This window comes from Ostrinia nubilalis, chromosome 23 (genome assembly GCF_963855985.1).
Source record: "Ostrinia nubilalis chromosome 23, ilOstNubi1.1, whole genome shotgun sequence".
Lineage (NCBI taxonomy): Eukaryota > Metazoa > Arthropoda > Insecta > Lepidoptera > Crambidae > Ostrinia > Ostrinia nubilalis.
This window is the reverse complement of record NC_087110.1, coordinates 8,863,886-8,890,837: the sequence shown is the minus strand read 5'-3', so window position 1 is coordinate 8,890,837 and position 26,952 is coordinate 8,863,886. Positions and strand designations below refer to the sequence as shown.

General features: G+C 36.7%; 3 protein-coding genes across 9 annotated transcripts in view; 1 reads left to right on the top strand and 2 right to left on the bottom strand.

Annotated features, from left to right (window-relative positions):
* The window catches only part of LOC135083517 (plectin), a 78,945-nt gene extending 75,800 nt beyond the window's left edge, over positions 1-3,145 (bottom strand). For all 4 annotated transcript variants that reach the window (XM_063978274.1, XM_063978275.1, XM_063978278.1 and 1 more), the window contains exon 1: positions 2,933-3,145. In XM_063978274.1, coding sequence (XP_063834344.1) covers positions 2,933-3,055 — 123 coding nt within the window. In that variant the 5' untranslated portion in view covers positions 3,056-3,145. The remainder of the gene's footprint in view (positions 1-2,932) is intronic.
* A 5,286-nt stretch (positions 3,146-8,431) lies between these two features.
* On the top strand, positions 8,432-9,597 carry LOC135083255 (small ribosomal subunit protein bS16m). The gene is made up of 3 exons (XM_063977994.1): positions 8,432-8,634; positions 8,719-8,878; positions 9,409-9,597. The coding sequence occupies exons 1-3, from the start codon at positions 8,518-8,520 to the stop codon at positions 9,531-9,533; spliced, it is 402 nt and encodes a 133-aa protein (XP_063834064.1). The 5' UTR covers positions 8,432-8,517; the 3' UTR covers positions 9,534-9,597.
* Positions 9,598-10,291: 694 nt separating this feature from the next.
* Positions 10,292-26,539, bottom strand: LOC135083351 (receptor expression-enhancing protein 5-like). Of its 4 annotated transcripts, none has more exons than XM_063978084.1 (5): positions 26,305-26,539; positions 26,003-26,235; positions 19,512-19,635; positions 16,315-16,421; positions 10,292-11,203 (listed from the first exon to the last, which is right to left on the bottom strand). In XM_063978084.1, the coding sequence occupies exons 1-4, from the start codon at positions 26,432-26,434 to the stop codon at positions 16,321-16,323; spliced, it is 588 nt and encodes a 195-aa protein (XP_063834154.1). In that variant the 5' UTR covers positions 26,435-26,539; the 3' UTR covers positions 10,292-11,203; positions 16,315-16,320. The 4 variants fall into 4 exon arrangements, with proteins under 4 accessions (XP_063834154.1, XP_063834157.1, XP_063834156.1 ...); XM_063978087.1 differs by lacking the exon at positions 16,315-16,421 and adding an exon at positions 14,250-14,289 and having other exon boundaries at positions 26,305-26,538; XM_063978085.1 differs by lacking the exon at positions 10,292-11,203 and adding an exon at positions 14,255-14,289.
* Positions 26,540-26,952: the final 413 nt, after the last annotated feature.

The window sequence follows — 26,952 nt, the reverse complement described above, 5'->3', positions numbered from 1 at the left end:
AGAGCTTCGTGAGCGCCTGCGTGCCTGCTGTATCTTTTTGGTAAATAGTAGGTAGGTACTGGATTAACGATTAACGGACTTAGGATAATTTAACGGAAGTTAACGAGTCCGTTAACATTTTTTAAAGTTAACTTAAAAGTTAATCTGTTAATAGAAATGTTAACTTCGTTAATTAACGATTAACGGATTAACGAGTTAATGCCCAGCTATGTTCGATACACTAGAGGTCGCGAGTTCAATCCTCTCACAGCACATTTTATTCTTTATTGGTCTGGAAGTTTTCTAGTATTCAATCATATTTATTCGGCCGTTTGGTGTAGTGGTTCAGAACGGACTACTATGCCGAGAGGTCCCGGGTTCGATTCCCGGCCGGGCAGAAATTGAAATGATGAATTTTGATTTCTGTGACGGGTCTGGGTGTTGTTACTACATAGTATGTGTAATATGTATGTATTTAAAAAAAGTAAATAAGTAGTATATCCGTTAAGCTAGCACCCATTACACAAGCATTAAATTGCTTACTTTGGGGAAAATGTCCAATAAGATTTATTATTTATTTATTTATAAAAAAAGTATTACCTAAATTACTTAAATGAATTTTAGTGTAGGTAGTTAAAAAATTATCTCATCCTTATCAGAGATGGGTTTTATCGTGACGCATCTGTCCATAACAGAAGACCTATTTGGGGCATGTCGATGGCTACTGTCAGTCGCAGCCGCTCCGATCGAAGCGAGATCCATTGAAAAAATAATATTTTTTAGATTATCCAGACATTGTGATTGTCAAAAGGATATTGATAACTTCTGTTGCAAGTGTGGACTTAATTTACCCTCCAGGGACTGCTTTTGATTTCGGGAGAAACTTTTTTAACCAAAACGTGGAGAAAGTTAACTTTGTTGATCCTTATTCATTGACTAAGAATTAATAAAGGTGATTTCTACTACTCATTGGTAGTACCAAAAGAGGTGGGAAGGACAAACAGTAATTGGGAGGTGTTACATAAGTACCTCTACCCTGGTTAAACCATTTTAATTTAAGCTTCAGATTTATGTCATGAAATCTCTGAGGCGCAGATTTTTCTTCCAATTCATAGTGAAGAGTCAAGCCACGTTTTCATTGCGTTGAATTTTACATTGCCTGTGTAATAGAGGCTTAAAATAAGCAACCCGTTCAATCAACAGCATATTAGACTACGTAATTGTTCTGACAAAATCGCCCCTATCACCACTACATAAGATGCTAAAGATACTGTTGTTTGTAACCTACGCTAAGGCTGAGTTGTATCATCTTAATTTAACCGTGACTATAATATAACCAGTGTTTTTGTATGGAGTTTGACAGACTTTGACGTTTGTTAAAGTTAAAGTAAGATGGTGCAACCCAGCCTTAGAAATGCCAAAACTACGACTTTCCATGATAGAAATATTAAATTTTTCTATTGTTCTATCGAGTCTCACGCGCCGGCGCTTGCGTTTCTCACGCCGATTTCGTCTGACAGCTTTTGATTGTTATTTAAGTATTCATGTTGAAGATAGCATGTGAAAAATGTGAAATGGAAAGTTAGATATCTGTGATAAACATAATTATTGTAGAGCAAAAAAAGGATTAATGATTTGGGATAAATATAATATTCATTTCATTTTAAAGATCCTGAATAAAAACATTCCACTAAGATAATGTGCTGGCATACAGTATCATTATCAAAAACACGTAGGGATAAATACTATTAGGCTGAGTTGCACCACCTAACTTTGACCGTAACTTTGACGATAATCGGTGCTTTTTGTATGGATTTTGACAGATTTTTGACGTTTGTCAAAGTTAAAGTAAGATGGTGCAACCCAGCCATACTCTTTTCCACAAAATCTGACAATTAATGAACAGTTAACTACCTACATATTTGTTTTGTGGATTAACTAATACCTCTGTAATTTACAGTTGTAATATACATTTTTGCTTTGTGAGTCTTTTGAAACAAAACACTGATAAAGAAGGAATCTTACGAGTGATAAGATGATTCTGCAATTCTTATGAAACATTTCTAAGAACCTACAATTTACGAGTATCAGCACATTCTTAGCATTGCTGGCCATACTTTGTCAGGCATTATCAGCAGTCTCTTAGCATTGCTAACGGTAATTTTGTCTTCTATCTTTCATAATAATAATATATTTCATACCTATCTCGTTCTATTCTCTCCACCATCTCTCCCTACTTGGATATTAGAAAATTCCTTTGTAATCGAATTCAGACATGTCTCTGACTACCAAAAGAACGTCGGTATCTAGTCCTACATAATTTCTGCCTAGGTTAGGTACTGAACAGCTCTATTATCCAATTTAGGCTTCTGCAACTATAATCAATGTGGATTATCTGTTTTACTTTAAGTAGGGAAAGGTTTTCTCGCTCTATCATGTCTCTAGGTATCTCTAATATGTAGTAGTGATCTTCCAGGTATACTAAACGATGCCTGAGGGTTAATATTGTACCTATAAACCATATAATAATGTGGCTAGTTCAGATTCAATATGGAAATAAGTCTTATGTCAGCTTACAGTCATAATTTTCCTTGACTCTTATAAAAATAGTATGCTTTCTTTATTTCCCATTTCTGAACGCACAATACCACAGACTTACGCTTTCCGCATTATGATGAACATTGATGTAAATCATTCAATAGACTTCCGCAATAGGACTCCGCCTGAAAAGGCTCGCCGTCCTTTTCCGGTCCTCGCGACATGAAAGGGACAACCGTACTTTTCAGCTGTCAAATTGCAACTTCAGCTTGAATCGACGTAGAGTAGATGTCTCTACTCTCTAGTCTGCTACAACTTTGTAGGGAAGTTGCGTTATTGGATAGACTTTGAGTAGTGATGTGGAATCGAAATTATGTAGGTATCGATAGTTTTCAAGTCTTAAGCTACAACTAACCTGGTTTTCCTGGTTGAGCAGTTTGAGCTGGTCGTTGATGAGGCTGTACTTCGCGCTCTCCTCTTTCCTCAGCGCCCTCTCCTTCTTCAGCTCTGGGCTCCAGAAGGTCTTTATGCTGTGCATACTGGAGCCCAGTTTCTGGTTGGTCAGTTCCAGTTCTTTCTTAAGGTTTCCCAGCTCCCGTTGAAGGTCGGAGTTCTGGGACTGGAGTTCGCCCAGGAAGAGGGGTGGTGGTTCTCGCCGGTAGTAGTCATCTTCGGGGGGCGGGGGCGGGGCGTAGGAGCGGTCGTAGTCTCGCTCCAGGGACTGGTAGCGGAGCGGGCGCGGCCGGGCGCGGTGGTGGGCGCCGGCGGAGGCGGAGCGGCCGCGCTCGTCGGGCGCCGGCGACGGCTCGTCGTCCCGCGTGAGGTACGGGGACCGCCGCGAGGGGCTGCGGTCCACCTGTGGCAGGCGGCCGCGGGCGCCGGACCAGTCCTGCCGGCGCCACTCCTCGCGCTCCCGGCACGGCGGCCGCTCATCCTCTCCGGCGTACTCGCGCAGATACAGCTTGGTCGATTCGCGCGTCACTGTGGTCTCATGATGGCGTGCGGTCCAGTGCGAGGGCACGCGAGCACTGAGCGGACGCCCGTGGCATCGATCAACACGCCTCGCGCATGCGCCACTGAACCGCTCAGCGCTTGCAGCGCTTGACTAACAACTAACCGCATAATTCGATTTATTACAACTTCTCATAACGCAATCGGTTTAGCTCAATTAACAAATATTTTGAGCGATCTGATAATATGGTTAATCAACGTGATTGAAATTCAGCGAGGTTTCATTACGCGCGTTAAACAGATTCATTATGCGAGCAATTATTTGAATACTAGATGATTACGAACAGTATAGACAAGACACGACCTCATTTGTTACTGGAAGTAAAGTACATAGTACCAATGATCACCAGTAAAGAAATTAATCGAACTTGCTAAGTGCGATCCTCCTCTAAAGCACTTCTTACTATTTGAACCTTCTAATACATGAATTCAAAATCAATTCTTCCACATTCATGAATAATAAACCTGTAGTAAAATTTTCTGTTTACTAATATTACTACTTACTTAACAACTTCAGTGTACAAATACCTAAACCCCGTGAGAGTTCAGGAAGGTACATTAGCCTATTAACCCTCCCAATATATTACGAAAGCACAGCGTTCAATGTTCTCGAAATTAATAAACTTCGTCCAAAAATAAAGCCATAGAAAATAGGTCAGACGTCCCACTTATAACTGGCCATAAATAGAAAAAAAGCATCGGAATTTTATGAAGTTTATAGTTGTTAATTACGGCGGTCCCATAAAAGAGGCTGGTGGCTATTTATAGCTATCCTTCCAGCCAGCAGCAATTTCTTGATTCCAGAAGCGCTTGCTTGAAGCGGGAGTCGCAAGACACCTCTTATCCCGTGACCTAGTTGTATAATTTGTCCTTCTCCCACTCCGCGTTGGTGTATTCAGCCGTCCTTGTCTATAGTAAGGTCGAGTAATGTCGGTCAGAGACGCTGGTAGTGATCGGGGAGAGCATAGTGAAGGGAAACGGAAAATTGTCGACAGTTTTCCTTTGTCGATGAAAGTCGACCAGGAACAGCAATTACAGTGACAGATGTATTGCCATTTCTTAGGCTTTCTAGGTGAAAAATTGATTTTTAATTCCTACCCAATTTAAAACTGTTGTGTAACACTCCACTTCACTCACCACTCTTTTTTACGATTTGATCCCATTGCACGGCTAGATCTATCCTTAGAGCACATGAAAAATCTTTCATCCAGTTATCCCATTTACTTAGTACATGAATTACAGATCTGGAATTAGTTATGCAAGAGATGCCACGGGAATAGGCAAGTGTATATCGACAGTTGATAGAATTCCATCGCCTCCCCTCACTAACGAGTTTGGGCGATGAATGAAAAGCGGATTCGCTAACGGCGGAGCGAGTAAAAAATTACACCGAGTTGTAGATGGCGCCACTGCGCGAATTGGGTTCACTCAAACCACCGTAAAGTTATGCGGCCCTGGTACATGTAGGCATTAAAAAAAACTCGTCGCCGGCAAAATTACGCGCCTAATCGATACCTTTTGTTTGTTACGTAATGTGCGTTAGTAGTCCAGTCAATAAAGCATTATAGATGGAAAACTGTAGAACACAATTTCTGACCTCGGGACTTTATTTAGCCTAGTTAGGAGGTGAACATAACAAAAGTCCCCGCCCTTAGCCCTTGAGCCGGCGGGGAGAGGGGGGTTTAAAGGTACCACTTTTCGGTTTTTCGCTTAATCCTCGGAAACTATGCGTCCTAGTGACATGACTACTATGAACCAAATAAAGCTTATTCAATTTGCTACAGGCGAGACCGTCAAGTTTTTCTATATCTTGTATAGTTTTTGCGGCATCTGCTCTAGAAGGTCTGTAAAATTGGAAATTTTATTTTTGTCTTATATGTTCCTATCAGGAGAAAATCGACTAAATCAACATTGAGCAAACACTATAGACATGCGGGAGCATGTTAAGCCTAGTTCCAGGGAGGGGACTGCATCGTGCGTATATTTAGACGAACCAATTGTAGCCACTTTTGACTCCTCGTCATTCAAAAACTACTGTGCATTAACACTTCAAATTTGGCTCATATGTTGAGACTTGCAAAATATACATCAGCTTCAAATTTCATAAATATGCCTTAAACGGTTCTTTAGGTATTGACGTCCAAAAATCTACATGTCTGACCTATAGACCAAATTCTAACCACTTCCAGATGACCTCGAAGGTTCAAATTTTGCATCCAGAAAGGTAGTTATGTAAATACAAAGGAACAAATAAAAAACCAGTAAATTTTAACATTTCACAGGTGATAGATAGATTTTAGTGTTCTAAATGTCGATTTTTGAACGTCAATACCTAAATAACCATTTGAGGTATATTTATGAAATTTGAAGCTGATGTATATCTTGCAAGTCTCAATACATGAGCCAAATTTGAAGTGTTAATGCACAGTAGTTTTTGAATGATGAGGAGTCAAAAATGGCTACAATTGGTTCGTCTAAATATACGCACGATGCAGTCCCCTCCCTGGAACTAGGCTTAACATGCTCCCGCATGTCTATAGTGTTTGCTCAATGTTGATTTAGTCGATTTTCTCCTGATAGGAACATATAAGACAAAAATAAAATTTCCAATTTTACAGACCTTCTAGAGCAGATGCCGCAAAAACTATACAAGATATAGAAAAACTTGACAGTTTCGCCTGTAGAAAATTGAATAAGCTTTATTTGGTTCCTAGTAGTCATGTCACTAGGACGCATAGTTTCCGAGGATTAAGCGAAAAACCGAATAGTGGTACCTTTAAACCCCCCTCTCCCCGCCGGCTCAAGGGCTAAGGGCGGGGACTTTTGCTATGTTCACCTCCTAACTAGGCTAAATAAAGTCCCGAGGTCAGAAATTGTGTTCCACGGATTTCTCTCTACACCGTTGTTAAGGCATTCATTGACTGGACTATAGGTTAAAATGATGGATTGTACGATCGATTCGACGCTTTGAGTCGTTGTACTTATGAGCTATTTTTAGAATCGACGATTCGTCTTTGGAACAGCATATAAATACAACAGCAGATAACCATATTAAATAAAATATAGGGAAATAATAATAAACTTCTTAAGTTTTTCAAAAATCAAAACTTTTTGCTCAAGACCCTACTCCAAACTTACTACGACGCCACGGACTACGAGATAAGGCTACGAACGCTACGCTAGTTGAAAATCGCATAATTTAATTCGTAGCCCGTAGCGCCTTTCGTAGCAACAGACGTTTCATATTGATGTAATAATTGACCGTCGATTTTAAATCTAGATAAATTAGTCTAGTCCCAATCGATTCTGTCTAGCCAAGATTTGAATTAGGTACAGAAATGTAGGGATTATGTCTTCGTGAGATCTTTACCAAATAATTTATGAAACTTTCGAGTTTTTGTATTTGTGATTTGAATAAGGTTCTGAAATAAAACGGTCTTTGTAATTTAGGGAGCAAAACAGTCTAGACAGACAGTGAGCCATTCTACGTAGGTAGGTAGGTACCTACTACATTAGATAATTAATCAGGAGGGGGTCACCTACAAAAAAATTGCAAAGCTTGTACTTACACGGCACGGTGGAAACCGTAAGCATCTCACTCGATTATTTCTAAACTATTCAAGATCTCGTAAAACTATTTACTGATCCTAAAAGTGCTTCACGAGCTCTTTCAAACAGTATCAATAAATAGGTTACAGAATAAATCAAATCAAATCAAATTTCTTTATTTGCGTAATTCCAGGTACATAAACTGGAATATAAATATATAAACTGGATCTATCCGAAAATTCAATGTTCCATCTGCCATATAAAATATTTAGTAGGTGCTACCAGGTCAGGTACTACCTACAGATAAGACAGTCATCTCTGTAAAGCCTAAAACTAATGTTTTCCATGAATATTTTTTACTTTAAGTTATTAGAAAGTTCCTGCCCCGTGCAACCAAACTATGGAATGGACTGTCGTCTGTGGTGTTTCCGGACCGATACGACCTGCAAGCTTTCAAGAAGAGAGCGTATCTTCACCTTAAAGGCCGGCAACGCACCTGTAACCCTGTAACGCCCCTGGGACTGCGGGTGTCTATGTGGACTGCAGGTGCGAAGGTAACTTAGCATCAGGTGATACGTCTGCTCGTTTTCCTCCTGTCACAGAAAAAAAAAATACACTTCTAATAATATTGTTGTTAATTTCTTTATCCACACCGAGTAAAACTCTTATCATGCATCTCACGCTCACCTGATGAAAAGTGATGGTCAGGCCGAAGGTGGAAGCAAGCTTCATCCGGAATCTTCAACCACAGGAAGGCTATCTTACCTCCAACTACTTACCTGAACACAACAATGATGTTACCATTGTTGTTATGACGACAGACTTAAGACAGATGGTGGTAGCACCAGGTATTGAGTGCACTACACCCACTAGGAATCGAACCCGGGACCTCTGGGTCTGAAGCAAGTGGTCTTTACCATAGTCTTCTAAAGTACTTAGATTTCTTTCTGGAGACTGGATCATCCATTTTAATTTAGGAAGAATTTAGGTAATTGTTAAGGTTGTATCTAATAAATAAATTTTGTTTTTTGTCTTCCACACAGTAAGTACACAATATAAATTCCTAATAACAATGTTTGATTTCTAAGAATTTGCTATCATAAAATATCAGGAACTCAAAAGTTTTTAGGTAGGGTAAGAATGATACATATAATAGTAGTCTTTGAATGATACTTATTGGCAATTTAACTGGATATTTTCAAAACAAACTCGAAATTAGTATGCAAAGGTTATAGTCACAGATTGTGGTTACAATGGTAGGCCATGGTGGTAGGTGACGAATTTTTTTTTTATTATTATTATAAGTAAGCCTTATTTTCATTAATTTCTAAACGTTTATTCATCTGTCAACTGTTTAGCTAGCTGTCAAAAAAGTGAGGTTATCTTTCGTGCAGTTATTTTTCTTGGTTATTTTCGGTAAATTCGTTAATAAAATCTAAAATGTCGCTGCCACCAGCAAGCGGCACGGGTAGATTTTTCGCAAAAGCTGCGAAATCTATACGTTTGATCCGTCAAGGATGTACTAATAGGCCTTTTTTTCATATATCTGTAACTCAGGTAAGTTTGACTTGGATTTTTAGTACAGCTCGTTTATATTTGTTTCTGATTACTTTATATTTCTAAATTAAACCTAATTTACAGCGAAAAAGACTGAACAGCCAGCCAGTGATCGAACAGCTGGGTTCATACGATCCTATGGCAAACATAAACAACGAAAAGTTGGTTGCTCTCAATCTTGAAAGAATGAAATACTGGCTAGGAAAAGGTGCTCATGTTTCCCCACCAGTGGCTGAAATACTTGGTATGTTGTGTACAATTACCTTGAATTGTTTTTTAAATATTTAAACAGTCTCAGCAGAGTTAAATTTCACAATTTGTGTACATTCACCGTAACTTCATAAAAATAGACCTTATATTATATTGCCATAGGCTCCATATCGTCAAGCTTAATTGAGTCAAAATTAATTGCAAATATAAAATTAAATGCTATTATGAGAGTAACATAAAATGTTTTTGAAAAATATAACACACCTATAGTCTGGTCCGTGAGCACGTAGAATTTTGTCCAAAGACCCCTAGCTACCCATCCTTATCGCTCGCGTAATTATGTTGCTATCGCGCTCGCACACTCACTGCGGGTGCCAGTCGCACAGTTGCGACAGCAATATAATTACGGGCGAGCGATAAGGATGGGTAGCTAGGGGTCATTGGACAAAATTATACGTGCTCACGGACCGGGCTTTACTGCTTATTATGAAAATAAAAATAAATCACAGCCAGTATGATAAAACATCTCAAAAATAGTCTAATAGTAGTTTCTTCAATTTCCAGGTTTATCTGGCTTCTTCCCCATCCATCCGCGGACATACATGACGGCGTGGAGAAACAGACGAACGGAGAGAGAAAACTTGGCAAAACAACTAGAAGCCGAGAAAGCCAAGGAAGCAGCAGCCTGAATGTTACCATAGTCTAGTTTCTTGTATAGTGTATTGTTAGTTTAATAAATATTTCTAAACACAAGAGTTTTTAATTTTCTGATCTTTGAAATTATCCTGGCTAGTCTATAAATCAATCCAACTTAATGCGACTACCCTTATGACCACTGAATAATGTTTGTTTTTATAAATTTACTAAATTACTTCATGAAAATTCAATGTATAGTAGGCTAACACTGCATTGTTGGCAAAAAATGTCCTCCACTAGGCTCTCTCTTTCAGTCATCAGCCATATACCAATGAATGTAAATTATAATTTGGCCCCCAGTAATTTCGTAGTTACTTACACTTAAGGGTGCCAATGTAGTGCTGTAACTATACCAAGAAAATATTTTACAAGAAAATCATGTTGGGGCTCTCTGAAATCCTCCCTTTATCTCATTCAGTAGATTCTTACTTAATCTTAGAGGACAGCACATCGAGCATAACACTGTGGCATCTTATGTGGTTGTAATTATGGGCGATTTTGCAACAAAAAAGTATAGTCTGGGGGCGTAGTTTGAGTTGACGTCAATCGCATTCGATATCGAGTAAAAAAGTTATGAAGATTTTAGTTTTTAAGTTTCCGCTAGGGGCGCCTGTGTACAATCCGTCATACATATTGTCACTTGTTTACGCAGTCGATATCGAATGCGTTTGACGTAAACTCATACTACGCCCCCTGATGAGATAACGTCCATATTTACAGACTTATTTGTAAACAAATAAAACACTAAAACTTATACAATGAATTCCTTTTATTATGTGAAAAAATTCCTTCAATGAGTACAAATATTTACGCGGACAGCCAAAACATCAAAGGCACGTAACATCGGTAACTTTGTTTAAAATACAAGCAAAATGTGGCAAAATTCCTCATTAGGGCCATGCGAAAGCTCTTTGGCTTTCAACAGTATAAAAATGGTAATAAAACTATGAAAGTTCTGGCATCATTGGGGATTTTTAGGGTAACACGTGTTTAAAAAACTAACAATTATGCAATCTTAGGAAAAAACTTAAAACAACATTACTGTGACAACACTCCTTGAGCAAATCTTTAAGGAAATTAAACATAGAAATTCATTGCTTCACTAAGAGATCTTACAATAGGGAAATAAAAAAACTAACCGAAGCATTTACTTAATTTCTAATCCCTAAAAGATCTTACCAGCCAAAAAGAGAAGATTCAACTAAAATTTTAGAACTAAAAAAGAAATATGTAAAATTGTGTCACGATTATACAAAACAACTTAATAATTAAAAATAATACATGGTTTTCGTTATAAATACGGGTAGGTACTTTCAAAATTGCATTTCCATAAATCAGGCAAATGTTTTCGATTATTCAAAGTCAATGAAACTTTCTAAAAATTGATAAATAACTAATTGAAAGTTTTATATCAACAAGCGTCAATTTTCTAATTATTAATTGACTTGACAAAACTGAAGGCAAGTTTGCATCAAACATCGGAGAATACAGGCTCCTTTGGGTGTAAAATGTCATATAAATGGTCGTCAAATGTAAAATTTTAGGCCTGTGTTGTGCTAAAAGCTAAAGCGGGTGCTGAAAACCATTTTGTACTTTCGCCCCCAAATGTCACGACGTACTACTTAGTTGTTCTTCCTAACCGCATCTGCTACCAAGCGGGTGGCTGAAAAGAGAAAAAATATTCATTAGAAAATACAATAGTTATTTAAAGTCCGATCGCTGAACAGATAGAATTTCGTACAATGACTCCAAGCTTTCCATCCTTATCGCTCGCACACTCGCTGCGGCCGCCCGTCGCACAGTTGCGACAGCAATAGCGATAAGGGTAGCTTGGGGTCATTGTACGAAATTCTATCTGCTCGGCCACCGGACTTTAGTTAGATCTAGGGCCAGCCTAGTTCTGGGTTTAAATAAACTGTGTGACTAGAACAAAGTGAGCGTCATCATCCTAACAGAGGTCAGACTTGCTCAATAGTAACTTTATGGGAAATGACCCATTTTTCTCTCACATAAAAACATAACCAAAACCAAAAAACATGAATTATAATAGCAGCAGATGAAGATTCAAAAATTACAACAATGTTGATGGACCTACCTAATGCATTAAGCCTTTGTTTTTTATCTGAACTTAAAATAAATTATTACTCTATAAATGTTAATTGATTTTAGATCATAGCCTAATAAACTATATCTAGATTTTTACAATCTATGGTAACGGAAAATCTACTGAGTGTTTGTACAAAGCCATGTATCCACAAGGTATCAAAATCGAGACACAACATGTTGCTTTGTTGAAAATCGACTACAAACTTTTGTTGAAGCTTGTTACTTACTAGCAACAGCAACTTGCAACATGTTGAGCGTCAATTGTTGCCTGTAGGATACACGACAAAGTTGTGCAGTAGCCATGACGTTAAGGCAAGCAGATGAATATTAAACAATTAAATAAATAAACAATCAATTAATTTTAATATCGGCCTTGTTACCTAATCTGGCAGAAAATAATGTTAAACGTCCAAGGGTTAGTGCTAGTCACAACATATCAATAAATATTATAATAGAGTTTTCAGATTTTCCAGGCGACTATCAAAATACATTTAAGAATAAAATCCTCAACAATCCACACAAAAAATACTTATGATTGTACATAAATACACACATACAATAAACTATCTACTTAAAACTATTTTAATAATATGGTTCAACTACGTGGTTCAACTTCAACCAAATCAACTTCAGCAGAATATAACCCGTAGTTTTGTCGCCAAACCATCGCCAGTGCGCGAAACACGAATTAATATCAACAATGACAGTTGGAATAGTGAGTGACGTGTGTGAAATCGTTGCTTTCTTGATTGAATCGACATCTTTTAGTTGTCTATAAATAAATGTGCGGTGTTGCTGATAGAAGTTTGTTAAATTAATAAATTCAGATTTATGATTTCTTTTTACCGCTTTTCATAAAATGTGAAAATAAGGCAACACAAACTAAAGTAGACAACTAACTGAAATACTGCTACTCTTACCACAGTAAAATTGTATGCAGTAACTCCATACATTAGTAACATTTTAATTGAATATTGCAAAATATGTATTTGCAACTACAAGTGCAGTCAGCGTCAAATATACTCAACATCAAATAAATCGCACCTTCCGCGACGCGAACTTTAAAGATTTTCTTCTGACACAATCATGGTACCCCAACAATATTGGTATTATTTGAAAGCCCAATAAATATCCTTAAAGAAAAATACATTCAATTTCTTAATAAATGATTAACATATACCATAAATGTGACTTGAAAAAAGACCTCACTTTGGGCTCACCTCTGGGATCAATTAGACCAATTTTTATGGTAATAAAACCAAATAATGATCTCACGTGTCCTCTTTAACCGATGGATAGCGATTAATCCCAACTTAACAGTTTTATAGCCATAAAAGTTGGCTCAAGCGTAACTACCTATTTTTTGAAGAAGTGACTCTGGATCCTTCTTAAGACACATTTTTGGGGTAAAAACCTTTCCTATAATGAAATCAAGTTTAGAACTAGGCTTTTAAGTAGTGCCAATATTGGTGGGAAGTGGGGATGCATACGTTTAAAAGTGCTTGTCGCGGGAGGTGCGAATTATTTGACGACGAGTGTAGTTCGTGGCTCCGTAAGTGGCCAAAAAGTTGACCTTTAACCTTATTTCAGTTGTAACAAAGACGTGTTGCTAACTTTTTGGCTTCTTGGGGTGTCACGAACTGTGACGCTAACTCTACCATAAAAGTAAAAAAAAACAATGCCTTGAATTTAAGTAGTTTCTAAACTGGGATTTGGGACTACCAAACTGGTTTTCATTGTTACGTACCCACCAGACCGTGTATCAAACAGGTCTATAGTCACGGCAAAGTACAAATAGTATGCGATAACCACGCTTTTATCTTTAGTACATTCACAGTTCACATACTGTTATATGATAATGTGTTTGGTAAAATTTTACTTCGCATGTTTAAATTAATTTTACCACTAAGGCTGAGTTGCACTAACTTACTTTCATCGTAATAATAACCGGTGTTTTTGCATGAAGTTTGACAGATTTTTGACGTTTGTTAAAGTTAAAGTTAGATGGTGCAACTCATCACTAATAAATAAAACAAAATTCTTGTTTCTTTAGTGTTATTTAGAAAATATTATGTAACCATTAATTAGTTACTATGCAGCTATTTGAATTACTACCAGCCATCTTAGCAACAAAGAAAAATATTGTTCGTTAAAAAACTATTATAATTTTTCAGACTTTATCTTGATATATTCATAATAAATAGATTACTATGCCATTTCACTTTTCAAGGTTTTCAATCAAGTGTTAATGAACCTTAGTGATATAATATAACCAGTACAATACATATTTATAGCTAGCTATTATGAAAGTAAATTAGTGTAAGCGGTTTACTCAAGTCTAAATACATAAATAAATGTTTCATTAGAACATAAATATATAATTGCTAAATGAGGATATTATTTTAAGCCTTTAACGGGCACAACAAGTACGAAATTTTCATTGTTTTTTTATTATTAAAACATGATGGGAACTATATTCCCACTGCCGTATAAAGGGTTAATAAGGCATAAAATATAGTTTTGTTATTTCCTGCCAGATATAAAATAAATATGAAGCTTTGTTAGTTACAACAGCATTGGCCACAATTTTCCAAACAACTTACCAATTTTTTCAATTTTGAATATTGCTCTAGTCTGCTTTACCTACAAATAAGTGGTGGTGTATGAGTTTGTGGTGTGTTTAATGGTTATGACTTAAAAATATCATCTACTTAATAAAACAGACTAAATACATTTACTAGTTAGAGTTCATTCTACGAAAACATTACAAAATAATGAAAATTAAATCCCCGGTTTCTAAATGTCCAATTCCCAAACCCAAACTATGAAGAACATGTATCTGCCCGATTGGCTCCTGGTCCCAGTAAGTTTGTGCATCCCTGCTTTAACAAATAGAAAGAAAAACAGAACAAAGAGATATTTGACTTGTCTCATTTGATAACAGCCAAATTGACACTTCGCCGATCGACGACGATCAGTGTTACAAACGTCAGTTTATTATAAAATCTCGATTTCTAAGTTGGAGTAGTCGAAAGCAGAGCTATCAGAGATTGATGCCTGTTTTCACCATCAATCCCAAATTTTTAAGTGACCCCTATGGTAACACATAACAGGAATTTTGTTTTCATAGGGGTCACTTAAAAATTAGGGATTGATGGTGAAAACGGGCATTAGACTTTTTACCCTACAGCACCAAATGAGGATTATGTATTTGAGTAATTTTATAGGAACCGGGGTATAACGATATAGTGAGGAATCTAAAATTATCTAACTAATGATATACCCAACAGTACCTACGCCTACAAAATAAATAAAAATAAACGTACTCCACGAATGAAATTAATTTCTACACACAATGCGCGTCGGACATTTTTCTCATTGACCGTTGTATTCTCGTGTTGGCCCCTTGCACCAACTCTTGGACATTTATTGCTTATGAAAAGAGAAAAAAGGCTAAAATTAATGTTAACCTTTTTTTTTAAGGAGCCCACTTTATAAAGATCAGAAAAAATGGGATGGTTGCAGTATTTATTTTTATTATATTTTTTTTCATAAACGCCAATTTGTTTTTACAATACTTTGATTTGACTTCCACTCCTGAATACTACAACTTGTATTATCATAATTTTGTCTTATTTTCGATTCAAAAACAATTACCTATCTTTTTTAACAACGGTAGATATACTAAAAGATAATGCTGAATGAGAATAACTCGAGTGAAACTTTTTCAGCTCTCCTACATAGGTGTCATGTATCATTTTAGAGCTCATTGATCACTTACCCTCAAGTTAGATTGAGGTAAAAAAACTCTGCATTAGTTATGTGGGGCCGTTCAAGTATTACGTAAGCAGATTTCTTACCATTTTTTGCCCCCCCGCCCCCCTTGTCATCAAAAGTAAGCAAAGCACTTACCCCTCCCCCTATGTTTACGTAAACATTTTTAGTTATAAATGTTTTTTATATTGTCCTTTTTAAAATAGGAAAATTCATGAAAATATTAGGTTTCACTGATACACACAGAGTTTGGGACAAAAAAATATATTCAGAAATAAAGAACATAACAAACATAATTGCATCAATTATGCATCAACATAAACACAAATGATAACTTTCAATGCTTACAATACGTTTAGTATCCAAACAAAACGCGCGCGCGGAAGGCCGCGTGTTTTGATGATATGCGGACTACGACTCTCAAATTTCAATGGGCAATGTCGGCACGAGAGTTAATTATTGGACAAGTGAATAGCGCACGGTAATTTTCCTAATGTGCGGTAATTCCCCTAATCAGTTCTCAAAGAGAGTGCCTACGCATATGTATTATTTGCGGGAATCCCCGAAAAAACGTAAATAACTAACGATGACGTAATCATCATCTAGACCCCCCTACCCCCCCATGTCATCCAAAATAAGCAAAACAGAGACCCCCCCACCCCCTCTTGGTGCTTACGTAATACTTGAACGGCCCCTGTGCTAAAAGCTAAAAAAAAAAAAGAAATATTCCGTGACCCGTTGTGACTACCAACACAAAAATGTGACGAAAATAAGCACACTACTTTGACATAGAACATAAAATATACAAAACCCTCTACATTTCCCATAATATTTGGTTATGTGTTTACATAAGCAAGCATATTTCCCATGCAAAGCTGACTGTAAGTTACATACGGTCATTTAAAGGTCCTTCAGAAATTTGCTGACATTTTTCTTAATGTCAATGACATCCCGCTTGATGTCATCCTTGATTTCCTTTACAACGGCCTTCAATGTGTCGTCTAGAAAGGTGATAAAAATCTTAACTTGTCGTATAACAAAATAGTTGATTTAATAACGCATCAACATTGATGATAATAATATTGATAAGTAAATAAGTACTAATTTACTAGTACCGTTTGTAGCTATTGAATTTTTTTAATCAAGTGACGTCACAGAAACTGTATGCTTTTTAACGCAATAAAGGTGACTATTTTGATATTGGCCATACCAATGTGCCCAAGCGCACGATTGCAGTAAATATTAAAAATGGCAATTCTATGGCAGGGATATAATAAAGTTCCACCACCGTTGGTAACAGTGACGTCACCGCGTGTATAAATAGTAAAAAACAAATAAAAACTGCTTCGTGCTCAGCGAAAGGAATAAAAAGACATATTATTATGTCATAAAATTTAAATAACAATACATGGTTATGTTATTCCAAGGGGTTAACTAAAAGAAATATTGTCGTTTTGTATAAGTAAGCTACTGATAAGCATTGTAATTTTTTAATAAACTAAAGTATTAACTTAAGTGAGGTTGATTTTTTGATAACCCTCACACGGATTCTGAATTACTATCTTTTAATATTTTTGAATGGTTACCGATTACCATGTTGTTTTCTTTATGCCATTGATATTGTAAACTTCGAAAGTTTTCTATAGATGTTTTTTACTTCACATTTAAACATTTAATTACCACGCTGAAAAAGACTTCTTTCTTTCTTTTCAGCCAAATGACGTCCACTGCTGGACAAAGGCCTCCCCCAAGGTTTTCCACAATGAACGGTCCTGCGCTGCCCGCATCCAGGCTCTTCCCGCGACCTTCACCAGATCGTCGGTCCACCTAGTAGGAGGCCTGCCCACGCTACGTCTTCCAGCCCGTGAAAAAAGACTTAGGTACATGTATTAATAGTAAAAAAAACTTCAGTTATGTAGGTTATTATACATTCTACTACTACTTAGCGAAACTATTTTATGAACGAAGGCATGTTTCACATAGTAACTGTATTTTTAAAATTGCTAAGTGACGATGATTTAACAAAATTCGCATTATTACCTACGCGGTTCATAATATAAAATGAAAGTGAACTTAATTATCGTAATAAGAATTTATAATTACTAATTGTTTTATTAAGACACGACATACCTACTCGGATTTAAGTTTCACTTTCATATAAAAGGTAATTTAAGTCAGTAGGCTTTCTCCCAATATTCGAATCTATTAATTTAATACCTTACACAAAAATCTTAGTTCTAATTTTATGATTTTTTTTCTTTCTTTGTTTAACTTGTTTATTAAAATCATCACTGTACAAAGACGATTCATTGCGCTTCATTTGCGATAAAACATGACATTAATGTCAAGTCATAACCTTTTTAGAATTTATAGATCTAGCGCTTAAGTTACTCAGTCAGTGCCTAAGGAAGGGAGGGGCACGGGAGGGTGATTTTGTGACGGTCAAACGTCAGCGAGACTTCAGACTTCAGATTTGTATGGCCTATCACAGGGATGGCGAACCTTTATGTATTAACGTGCCACTTTTCTAAAAAAAAATTTTGATATAGGCATAGACGTGCCATCAAAATAACACCTAAAAATGCTATCAAGTACAAGTGACAGGACCTTACTCTACAGTGGCACTAACTGATAAGGGCAAATACTATAGCCTTTATTCAAAACACATTATTTACTGTTTATTTTTATAATAAATTTTGTGATTGGTGGCGTGCCTCAAATATTGTGGCGAGTGCCATCATTGGCACGCGTGCCATTGGTTCGCCATCACGTCATAATCAATGTTACCCCTCCCATGCCGATGCCATACCTCAGGCACTGAGTTAAGCGCCTACAGTATCCGAGCCTACTGTATTTTTTTTTATTGTTCATCATAAAGACACACTTTAATATTCAAGAGTGGAGAGTATCTACTGCATAAGTACTAAACTGATACATACATTTGCTATGGTAATGTTTTTGAATTAATTCTTGATGATCTCTTAATGACACGTAGTAGTTCCACCGAGATTAACGTGATGTCGGTGTTGGTCTACAAAAAATTTGTCATTAAAAATTCTACTTTTTATTTAAAAAAACTAAATATTACCACGGTAATAGTATTACCGTGATATTACCTACTTTGTGACATCATATAATTTCAAATAAATACTGTGTGTGAGTTAGATATTTTTCCTAGAATAATGGCTAATCGAAGGTCCAACATTTATCAGAATAAAAACTCTCAGTAAGTCTGTCCTTAGCACTAATACATTCTAGACAATTTCAAATAATTATGTATCCAGTATTTCTAGTAATCTCTTGCCCGAGGCGAATTGTCGATAGATAAATCAGTCTGGGTACGAAAACGGAGGGCGTATTTTTGAAGCATTAATCTAATGTGTACACACGAAAAAAAGTCAAGTATCCATTCTGTGAGAGAGATTTCGTGTCCCAATCAGAACAAATACACAAGACGTTATCTATTTAGACGAGAAAAGATAAGCATCATCAAGCAAATGTAGGTAAACGAACTCATTTCGTTCACTACAAATCTTGTATGTTACTTTATCTACAACTAGCTTTCCGCCCGCGGCTTCGCCCGCGTGGAATTTTGTCTGTCACAGAAAAACTTTATCGCGCGCGTCCCTGTTTCAAAAACCGGGATAAAAACTATCCTATGTTCTTTCCCGGGACTCAAACTATCTCTATGCCAAATTTCATCAAAATCGGTTGCGAGGTTTAAGCGGGAAAGCGTAACAGACAGACAGACAGACAGAGTTACTTTCGCATTTATAATATTAGTTGGGATAGAACCGAACCCTAGTAAAAGACAGTCGATAATACTCCTCGGATCAATAAAATATACCTTATTTTTAACTACATATCATCCTCATTTGCTTGATGCTATGCTACTTTTCTAATGGCGCAGTTACACTATGCTGGAAATTGATCGAGACATAGTGTAAACACACACATCAGTTAGTTTCGCCGTGCGTCGCCCATACTTCGGTGTGCGTGTTCGCGTTTTCAGTTCAATCAATATCCCGCATAGTGTAACTGAGCCACCCTTCTCAACTGTGTACGTGCTTCGAATGTAAAAAAAGTCTTACCAGAGTTGGCCATATTGTCGATGCGGTCATGGTGCTTCAAGTAGTACGGGCGGATGATGCGGTAGTAGATCACCAGGGAGCCGTTGTACTCGGTGGGCAGGTAGCACCATATGACGAAGATGCACTGGAAATTAATTGCAACTTAGTTGGCAAGTAGATAAGGTAGAAAATCGATTGTCTAGACAGCTAATACATAAGGTTCAAAATTGATTGTCTCGAGCCACCGCGGCGTGACAAGATCTTTAAATCATATTTTAGAAAGTCTTCTACTGTATTTTTGCATTAAGCTACTACTGAACGAATTTTCATTCTGTTATCACCAATTTTGATTTATGAAGAAGGTTTAGGTAAAATATAATTTGTCACGGAGAACATAGGATATTTTTTATTTTCTGATTTTTGAAAGGGGAACGCGAGCTTATCACTTTGTATGACGGACCGTTATCATGCGGGCAATGGGGCAAATTATGTATAACAATTTTTTTTTACAGAGTAATTTGCGAATAGGGCGATGGACGTAAACATGCAACATGACCTTACTGAAAGTAAATTGCACTGTGTCAACAAAAATCATTAACATGTGCATTAAACGACGCAAATGGTAAATAACAGTATAACATTGACGACGCTTCTAGATTGTTATGTCATTTACTTTATCATCTTCTGCCTACACTATGTTGCACAATCTTATTTCATTGAAGAAAAAGTGTGATATCATCATTGCCGAGAGGGAAAAACATAGAGGCAATTGTATTCAAATCTGAGTGGATACTTTATTTATTTTTCATCAAGTCTCCACTGCATGGGCACAACCCTCTCTAATTTACTAGTGTATATGTATAAGTGAATATGACCCACAGTCCCCAAGCTGGCCTTTTTAATGATTAGTAGGTACAATTCTAATCTCAAAATACATATACAGCCTTGGCCAAAAGTATTGAGCACCCATGATATTTATTAATTTTTAAGGAATTATACATGTATCTGAATCAAAACAGTTTTTAACAGTTTTATATTGTTTATTTACAACAAAAAATTAATACTTTGTTGGACCACCCTTTGCCTTAATTACTGCAGAAATTCTTTTTGGTAAAGATTGTACTAATTTAATACAATCGTCACATGTTAAAGCGTTCCACTCTTCCCGCAAGCGACGTTTTAGGTCTTCTTTTGTTTTTATTCAATGGCGCCGGACCTTGCCCTTTAATAGACCCCACAAATGCTCGATGGGGTTCAGGTCTGGTGACTGGGTAGGCCATTCAAGCAGCTCGATGTTATTGTCACTAAACCAAGCCATCGTTTGTGACAAGGTGCGTTATCCTGCTGGAATTTGACGCTCTCCATGTTGGTGTCACCAAAAAGTGTTGTAAACGAGGGCAGAAGTGCGGATTCAAGAACGTTTATGTACTTTGTAGAGTCCATGCGTCCTTCACACACAAACATTTCCCCAACTCCTGCGGCGCTCATGCACCCCCAGACCATCACACTGCCGCCGCCATGTTTGACGATAGGTACCTCACACTCCGGAGTAAATTCTTCGCCTACTCGACGACGGACAAATGTCACACCAGGTGTGCCAACAATCTGTAAAGTAAAGAAATTTTGTTAAGTGTTTTTCGGTCCAATATTTATTTTTACAAATATAATTTTATAATTCTGTTGTCGCGTATTGTTATTACATGATATTGGCTAACTTACCTCAAAGTTTGATTCATCTGACCATACAATATTTTTCCAATCTGCCTCGGTAAAAGTTTGGTATTTTAAAGCCTACTCGTAACGAGCTTTTTTGTTCTTTTCTGAGAGCCATGGCTTCTTTCTGGCTTTACAGCCCTTAAGCCCAGCTTCTTGGAGTCTTCTGCGAGTTGTTCTTGCAGAAATTGGCGTATTAATTTCAGCTGATAACTCAGCAGCGAGGTCAGAAGAAGTTTTTTTGTGATTTTTCAAAGACTAACAATACTACAATATCATAGCTAAACATCTCGAAACGTGTTTTATTGCACGTTGAGACGTGAGTTTATGTTTCGAAACCTATCAAAGAAAGGTTTTTATCAAATATCTTAGAGTTAATTTTATAGTTATCATGTATAATCAGTATTTACGGGGTGCTCAATACTTTTGGCCAAGGCTGTAGATGGTTCCAAAGCTTTTCTATTACTCATCATCAGCAGAAGGAAAATGCATACTACCAAGTCGATCCAACGTCTAACAATGCAGTTAATTCGATTAGTATTTCCATCTACAGCACACTAATTAGCATGGAGGAAATCAGGAGTACCACACAAAGTGACCCTGACCAAGTATAGTGTTAACAATAGAAGATCTGTTGACTGGAAGCCTTAGGCCCAGAACACACTGTGAAACGCAACTGCAACGAAACTGCAACTTCTAGTTACTTTTGAGTTGCATCTAAGTTTCTGCCATAGCATCCGTTGAGAGACAACACATGACGCGACCAGTTTGAAACCGATTTGAACTGCTCAAACTGGTCGCGTCATGTGTGGTCTCTCAACAGAATCTAAGTCAGAAACTTGGATGCAACTCAAAAGTAACTAGAAGTTGCAGTTTCGTTGCAGTTGCGTTTCACCGTTTTTTCTGGGCCTTACACAGAATAATGGATCAAGGCAAAGCACTCTGTGGTTGTATGCATTAGTAATAAGTGATTCTGTATTAGTGTTATGAGCAGGGTTCGAAAATATCCGATATTTATTATAAATATCAAAATATCGGATATTTATGATATATATCCGATATATATCAACTTTGATATATATCAATTTTGTATGAAGGCCATAGTATTATTTTATTGTATTATTCATGAATACTATTGCATATGTGTTACATAAACATGTTTTTAATGTTTTTAAAACTTAAAATCAAACAAATAAAGCAAAAACATAAAATATCTTAGAAATACGGCAAAATCAACTAAAAAAATAAAAATCTTATGTCAAAAAGTACAAATACAGTAACAAATTTTAAAAGTTGATATATATCATCAAAACCGGCTTGATATATATCGGATATACACTACTACTTTTTTATCACCGGAAAATTTTTAACAGGTTATGTAGAAATGTGTGAAAATTATAAAGTAAAAAAAAAAAAAAATTTTATAAAGTTAATTTTTTTATTAAATTTTCTTTAGTCCCTATTTTACGCGTCACAGCTGGGCCACTCCGCTGCTCGTTCATTCAGTAGAGTAGTCGTACGCGCTCGCACATTGATCTGTCTGTCTCGCTCACGCCTTGACCACGCTTCCAGTGTTATTATTACTAATTTAGACCATTATAATGCAACATTTCAAGTAATTTTGAGTTCTAATAAGTGTTTCATTACACTTACGTACTTCTTTACGTGGTATTCTGACTGTTAACACTAATTGTAAGTTAATAATACAATGAAATACCTACCTACTGTGAATACGTTACGAATACACACCAATGTGTCGTTACGAGGCTACTACGACTTTAAAAGAAATATGTAATTCAAAGATCTGCCAAAACAGCGGCTTTCAGTGTTATCATCACAGAATAATAATAATGTATTACTTAGCTACCTATCTTAGGCTATTTTTATTGCAACATTTCAAGTAGGTAATTAGAATTGTAATTGAACGCAGGGCAAAGGACGAAAACAGTAATTTAGTAATTACGTAATACGTCACGTTGTATTTCTGTGAGTTTTTAACACTAGTTAATAATAATACCTACTGTGTAACTCCAATTGAGATCGCGCGTCGTTCGTAGTTCGTGAATTTAAGATAAAAAATAAATGAAATAAAAATAAAAAATGTATTTATTGCCTTCGAACCATTAGACAGGTACAGGTAGTTAGACTTACAACTATAATAATATGAAGTACACAGAAGGCAATTGGACCTGGCTCAGTCTACGTTGTAAGGAGATATCCTTGCAACACTGGTTTTCAGCCATGCCCAATTCTCTAGGATGTTGAGCGAGATCATAGATCATAGATAGAATAGAAGATCCGCCATAACAGCTGAGTGGTGCGAACAGTTTTAGACGGTGGTTTTAGTAGGCGCTTAGGTAAAATAATAAAAATAATTCAACTTTCCCTTCATACTTACCCGGGCTTAGGATCGGCCTTAGGACCGGCAAAATTCAATGCTTTGATAAGCACCCTGCATCGTGCTGAAGTGTGGCTGTCCCGGTACAGTCGCAAAACTGCACTACACAATTTCTCCGGCCAAGAATAATAATGCACGTATCATTAACACGTATTCACGTGAGGTGAATTGGTAAGACAACGTAATAATTGCACGACACTATTGACTTGATTGATACAATGTTAACAAGACACTTCACGACCGATAAAGAGCTCGCGCGCGCGCAACTGACCGACCGCGGCCGGCGGCCGGAAGAGCGAGAGGGCGGCGCGGGCCGCGGCCCCGCGCCGCCCTCTCGCTCGTGGCTCGCGGGTGATAATGGCCGCACAACAAACGTACACCGCCGCCTTTAGGAAGCGTCGGGCCGGCAACGTCGCATCTCTCTCCATAGTAACGGGCGGCCTTGCGTTGAGCGTAAATAGTGCTAGCGACGCGTGTGTCCAAATATTACCAATTTTGGGATGAAATTTTGAGTAGCTTTATTTAACTTTTTTTTTTGCATAAATAGGATCAGTATCAATAACTCATTACCCAGATTTTTTTTTTCCGGTGATAAAAATGTAGTGGTGTATATCCGATATATATCTTGATATATATCCCTTGATATATATCCTCGAACCCGAACCGAAGTTTAAAAATTGCGATGGGTTTACCAATGCCTCCGTACTTCAGCTTTTTTTTTATTTACCAAAATTGTGCATGTTTGGTGCACTCATATGGTTATGAGTGCACCAAACATGCACAATTTTGGTAAATAAAAAAAAAGCTGAAGTACGGAGGCATTGGTAAACCCATCGCAATTTTTAAACTTCACTATTTAGCTAATCAGTTTTTTTAAACAAATGTCATAGTTGAAAGAGGTATGGTAGCAAGTTTTGAACAAAACAACCGTTTGGACTTTGTATTGAATCTACATACGAGTATTTATTAATAACATAAACAAGTAATTTGTATTCTAAAGACAATTATCTTCGAATATCCTCATAGTTGCTCAAACAAGAACTTTTGTCATGTATTCATTATACATTTGCTTCATCGCCAGACAGGATTACTTAAAATTTTCTGCTTCAGTCATACAACAAAAATTACAAGTTTTTCTAAAAACATTAATTCAACGGTAACATTTAAAAGTACAACTCCCAATGGGGAAAACCTATTAATAAATGGGTAGATAGCTTGCTGTTATCAATTTGCTAACAGCTATTATAAATACACTTTGTAAACAGTGGAATAATGACCCACACAATAAGTAATTAGGGTAATGCATTTAAAATGTTTTTGTAGATTTAAAGTAAGTTGTCTGTACACAGATGTGAAACGATGAGTGTGAATGAACAAAGAAATTATATTAAGACATGTCCTTTTCATGTCACATAAAGCTTGTTGTATTATCACTTTGGGACAATATCAGATTATGCTAAGAAATGGTTTTTAAATACTTGTACAGGTTTTATCAAACTAAAAGAGAAAGTAACTTCAAGGGGAGACTGCAATTCAGCAAATAATAATATTGGAGGTGAGGTGTCAGTAAACCTTCAAGCCCTACAAATCAAGACAATAGAAATAAATTGTTACATGATCTTATGCGACTGCCTGGGGTTTGATAGGCTGGTAGACCAACAATGTAGGTATGTATCATAGTAAAATAAGACAAAGAATGTGAACATAATGCAGAGAAGATTCACAATTAACTGGACTGAAAAAAAACTAGATTATTGAATATTGATCTAATTCAATGTGTGTGGAGTATTTTGACCAGAGACTAAGATTGATTTACAATAAACGTAAATGAAATATGCTTTTTATTTGAACCCTTCAAGCCCCGTGAATTGAGACACAATAGAAATCAATTATTATTGTTAGCGGTCTTAACAATTGATTTCTAATTCACTATTCACTAACAATGTGAAACAGTTTGGTACCATTCTAAATGAAGATTACTGAAGATCTCACCTTTTTTTATCAACTTTCCAATGATCTTAGTTACCTAGTAAACTATATGATAAAAAAATATATCTTTAGATAAGATAAGATCATAATTTAAAAGTGTATGAATATCATAATCTTTGGACAAATTTTATGACTCACTGATACCCTAGTTCAAGGCAAAGTAGAAGTTTTAAATAAATGATCACTACACACTAATTTGTAAATTAAAGGTTATGTTTAAAAAAAAATCTCTTCAGGTTTGTGTGTTCTTTAGGTAAAAGCAGTTTAACTTTTCCTGATAAAAGAACTGGTTAACCTAGCACTTTAAATTTTTTGCAGAGATAAAAAAAATCCAAAAGTTAAGGTTACAGTGACCTTTCACTACTTTCATTGATGAGTAATTAAGCTGAAACATATGGCTTGAAATACTAACCTTTATTAACCAGTAGAGCGGGAACCAGCCGACAATGAAGTCTGAGAAGTACTCCACGACCGAGAAACACGCGTACACCACCCAGTACGTCAACCATTTCGTGTCGTCATCCTTCTGAGGGGACTCCAACGCCTTCATTGACATGTAGGCTGGGTACACGAACCCAATCGTGTTGCATATCAGCTCAGCTCCAAAACCGAACACTAAATATAAACCGGTGAACGCGACCAAACCTGCACAAAAGAACCAACGTCAAAGCGACCGCTAAGGATATAAATAAACGCGAAAAAAGGTGCACTCACCAACGAATAGGTAAACTCTGTTCACGCCGGTCCTCTGCTCAGCCTTGTCGAAATATTTGGTCCACGGTTTGCTTTTGTCGACTAAGCTGCGCTCTAAGGTGTCTTTGTACTCTTGCAATTTGGAACCCATTGTTTTAGGTAGTTACGGGCGATTTTTTTGGAAATGTAATTGGTACTTTGGCAGATCACCCGCGGCCACGACTCGTTGACAAGACAATGACAGACAGAAGTAATGGCCGCCTCGATTTTTTTATTGGTGTTGCCAGGATATAATTCAAAATGTCCCTGCGTCGAAATGCGTAGTGATCATACTGCCATCTAGCGTAATAACTTGTAAACTTTTTTATATAAGTTTTATTTTTAGTTTTATAGAATAAAATCACGCTTAAATCAAGCATGACAATAATTTCATCTTACTTACATGGCATTAATTTTGATTCTATTATTATTGTGAGAAATGAAGATTTTTCCTATTAAAATTCTTAAATTTCTTAAGAAAAAATTTGGATTTCAGGATCAGGATGATAGGTAAAAACATGGTGAAAAAGAGGTAAAAACGTCATCGCAAAATTCAACGGTATATTGAGTTAGATAATATTTAAAAATTATTGAAATAATTTTATTTTACCAGACTGGCAGTTTTGTGCC